The 2,517-nt window shown below is 35.2% G+C and overlaps 1 protein-coding gene across 1 annotated transcript in view; it reads right to left on the bottom strand.

The window, feature by feature from the left end:
• TSHB (thyroid stimulating hormone subunit beta) overlaps positions 1–101 on the bottom strand; it is a 982-nt gene extending 881 nt beyond the window's left edge. The window contains exon 1 of the mRNA XM_007454790.1: positions 3–101. Within this exon, the coding sequence (XP_007454852.1) occupies positions 3–101 (99 nt within the window). The remainder of the gene's footprint in view (positions 1–2) is intronic.
• Positions 102–2,517: the final 2,416 nt, after the last annotated feature.

The raw sequence follows: 2,517 nt of genomic DNA on the forward strand, positions 1-2,517 counted from the left end.
TTCCTTTCGACATGCATCATATACTCAGTTGGAATACAAAAAGCCATTGCTTGCCCACATGCAAGGCCAAAAAGCATGGACATCAGGAAGATAGCAGTCATGCTAAATCAAAGATAAAATTAAAGAATCTATTACATGTATCCTTTAAGACATTCAGAAGGGACATTCAGAAAGAGCTATAATGTGTGTGTATGTGTGTGTGTGTATAAATATATGTATTTATTGAATGCCTACTTTGTCCTAGGCCCTATATTAGGTGTTTTTACATAGTTAATACTCTCAGTAACCTTTCTTTATATATTTAGATGTGGCTATGATCCACATACCCCATAGTGACAGAGCTCACATAGTGAAAGTCCTGCTTGCAGGTGCCTCTTAGCTCCACTGGGCAGTGAAATGGCAAGCCTGAAACACTATAACAGAAAAGTGGCAGGGACACGTATGTCAACTAAGTACAAAATAATTCATTCAATGGAAACAATCAAAATACCTGCCTTTATCATTATAAGAAGTGAGTTAACAGGCTTCAGTAAGGGCTTTCCCAGAAATGTGCTTTTCTAAAAACTTTGATTCAATAGCTTAAAAGGCCAACAAACTGGTCATAATAAGAAAAGGCAAAGAAATCAAGGAAGTGCATAATCAAACTTCAGTACCAGCTCAAAGCAAACAGTCTTGCATATGATTCTACCCAATGCCTGTCAAGAAAGACAAGGCTAAAGGTCAGCTAAAACTACCACTGGTGTTAAGGGGATAACCCAGAAATCTAAAAACCCCTCTTCTCCACCCTTAGGATATCCTTTAAGGTTGAAAGAATTAGAGTTGGAAAAATAAAATTATTTTACTCAGAAGTTGTATGGAATTAATTATCTTAAAAAGATTGTGGAGGCAAAAAATACAGATTGACACAATGAGAGTAATACAATCAAGGATGACAGGTCCACTGTAAGTTAGCCAGGAAAGTAAAATAAGTTTTGGGTGCACGGAAGACAACAGAGGATCCACTGTGCCTCAGGCAGAATACGTATCTCTATAGAGCCTGTCTGATGAAGAGTGTGTTCACTATCAACTGGACTTTGTAATGAGTTGGATAATGTTAAGACTTATAATTACTTAAGTTTTGCTACTGAGAGAGGGTAATCAAGTTTCAGACTTTTGGATGTAAGTTGATCACTTCAAAGATTGTACAGTTAGCTAGGTATATTTGGATTTTTTTCCTTCTCAAGTATCATTGTCAGAAAAGAAAATACATATCTTAATGGAGTAGTATTACCTTTGAACACAAACTTGTTTTATTATTCTATTAAATAAATTATAATTCATTAAATGTTGTTATTCAATCATGAAAAATGTATCAAGATTTTTCTCAATTTTTTTCTCAAATCTATCAATTATATCCCAAGAGCATCTTTAAGCTACGAACACTGAAACTTCCATTAACTGAAATCTCATAGACTCTGCCTCAGTTAACAAGAATTTTTGTCTTTAATCAGCTCACAAGAAAAAAATGAAACCACGTTCAACAAGCTTCCAGGTATTTATTTTAAATGTCAACTTCCAGAGATTAGTGGCCATTGCAACCAGTCTCCTGTTTGGAGAATGAGAACTGCCGATAAATTAGACAAACATATATTGAGCATTTAAAGTAGGCACTGACAGACACAAAATGGATAAGCTATGGTCTTTGACCTCAAGGGCTGACAGTCTAGTGAAGGAGATAACTATGAACACTAATAATAAAAATACATATTGTTTAACTGATAACACCAAGTGTTGGTGATGATTTTGAGCAACTAGAACTTTCATATGTTGCTGGTGGGATGGTAAAATGGTACATACAAATATTTTGAAAATCAGTTTGTTTCTTATAAAATTAAACATACTTAACTGATCACCCAGCAATTCTACTCCTAGATAGTCACTCAAGATAAATAAGAACAAATGTTAACAAAAAGTAGGTAGTGTTTTAAGTGCTATGAATGACTTGAAATTATGACTCTGACACCCACAATAATCAAAGATTTTTTTTCCTATATAGACAAGGAAGTGAACTAACCCATTAAGAAGTGTTTTCTGGTGAATACTTTCAAATAAAATTTGCATATTTAAGCATTCCTTGGAGGTTTTTTGGTATTTCAATCACGGAGCAAAGTTATAAGAATTCCTGGCTCATGGAGTCTGGTTTTCTCAGTGCTTCACAAATGTGAGCTCCCTCTATGGTATAGAGCTGGTTCCATTATTTTAGAGCCATAGACTTAGAGAATCCTCTGCAGGATCTTAAAAATATCGACTGAGGGACTTCCCTGGTAGTCCAGGGGTTAAGACTTCACCTTCCAATGCAGTGGGTGAGGGTTCGATCCCTGGTCGGGGAACTAAGATCCCACATGCCTTGCGGCCAAAAGGTATAAAACAGAAGAAATATTGTAACAAATTCAATAAAGACTTTAAAAATTGCCCACATCAAAAAAAAAATAGACTGAGTAAATGATATAAAATATTCACCTGCCATGATCATATGGT

This window comes from Lipotes vexillifer, unplaced genomic scaffold (genome assembly GCF_000442215.2).
Source record: "Lipotes vexillifer unplaced genomic scaffold, Lipotes_vexillifer_v1.1 scaffold998, whole genome shotgun sequence".
Lineage (NCBI taxonomy): Eukaryota > Metazoa > Chordata > Mammalia > Artiodactyla > Lipotidae > Lipotes > Lipotes vexillifer.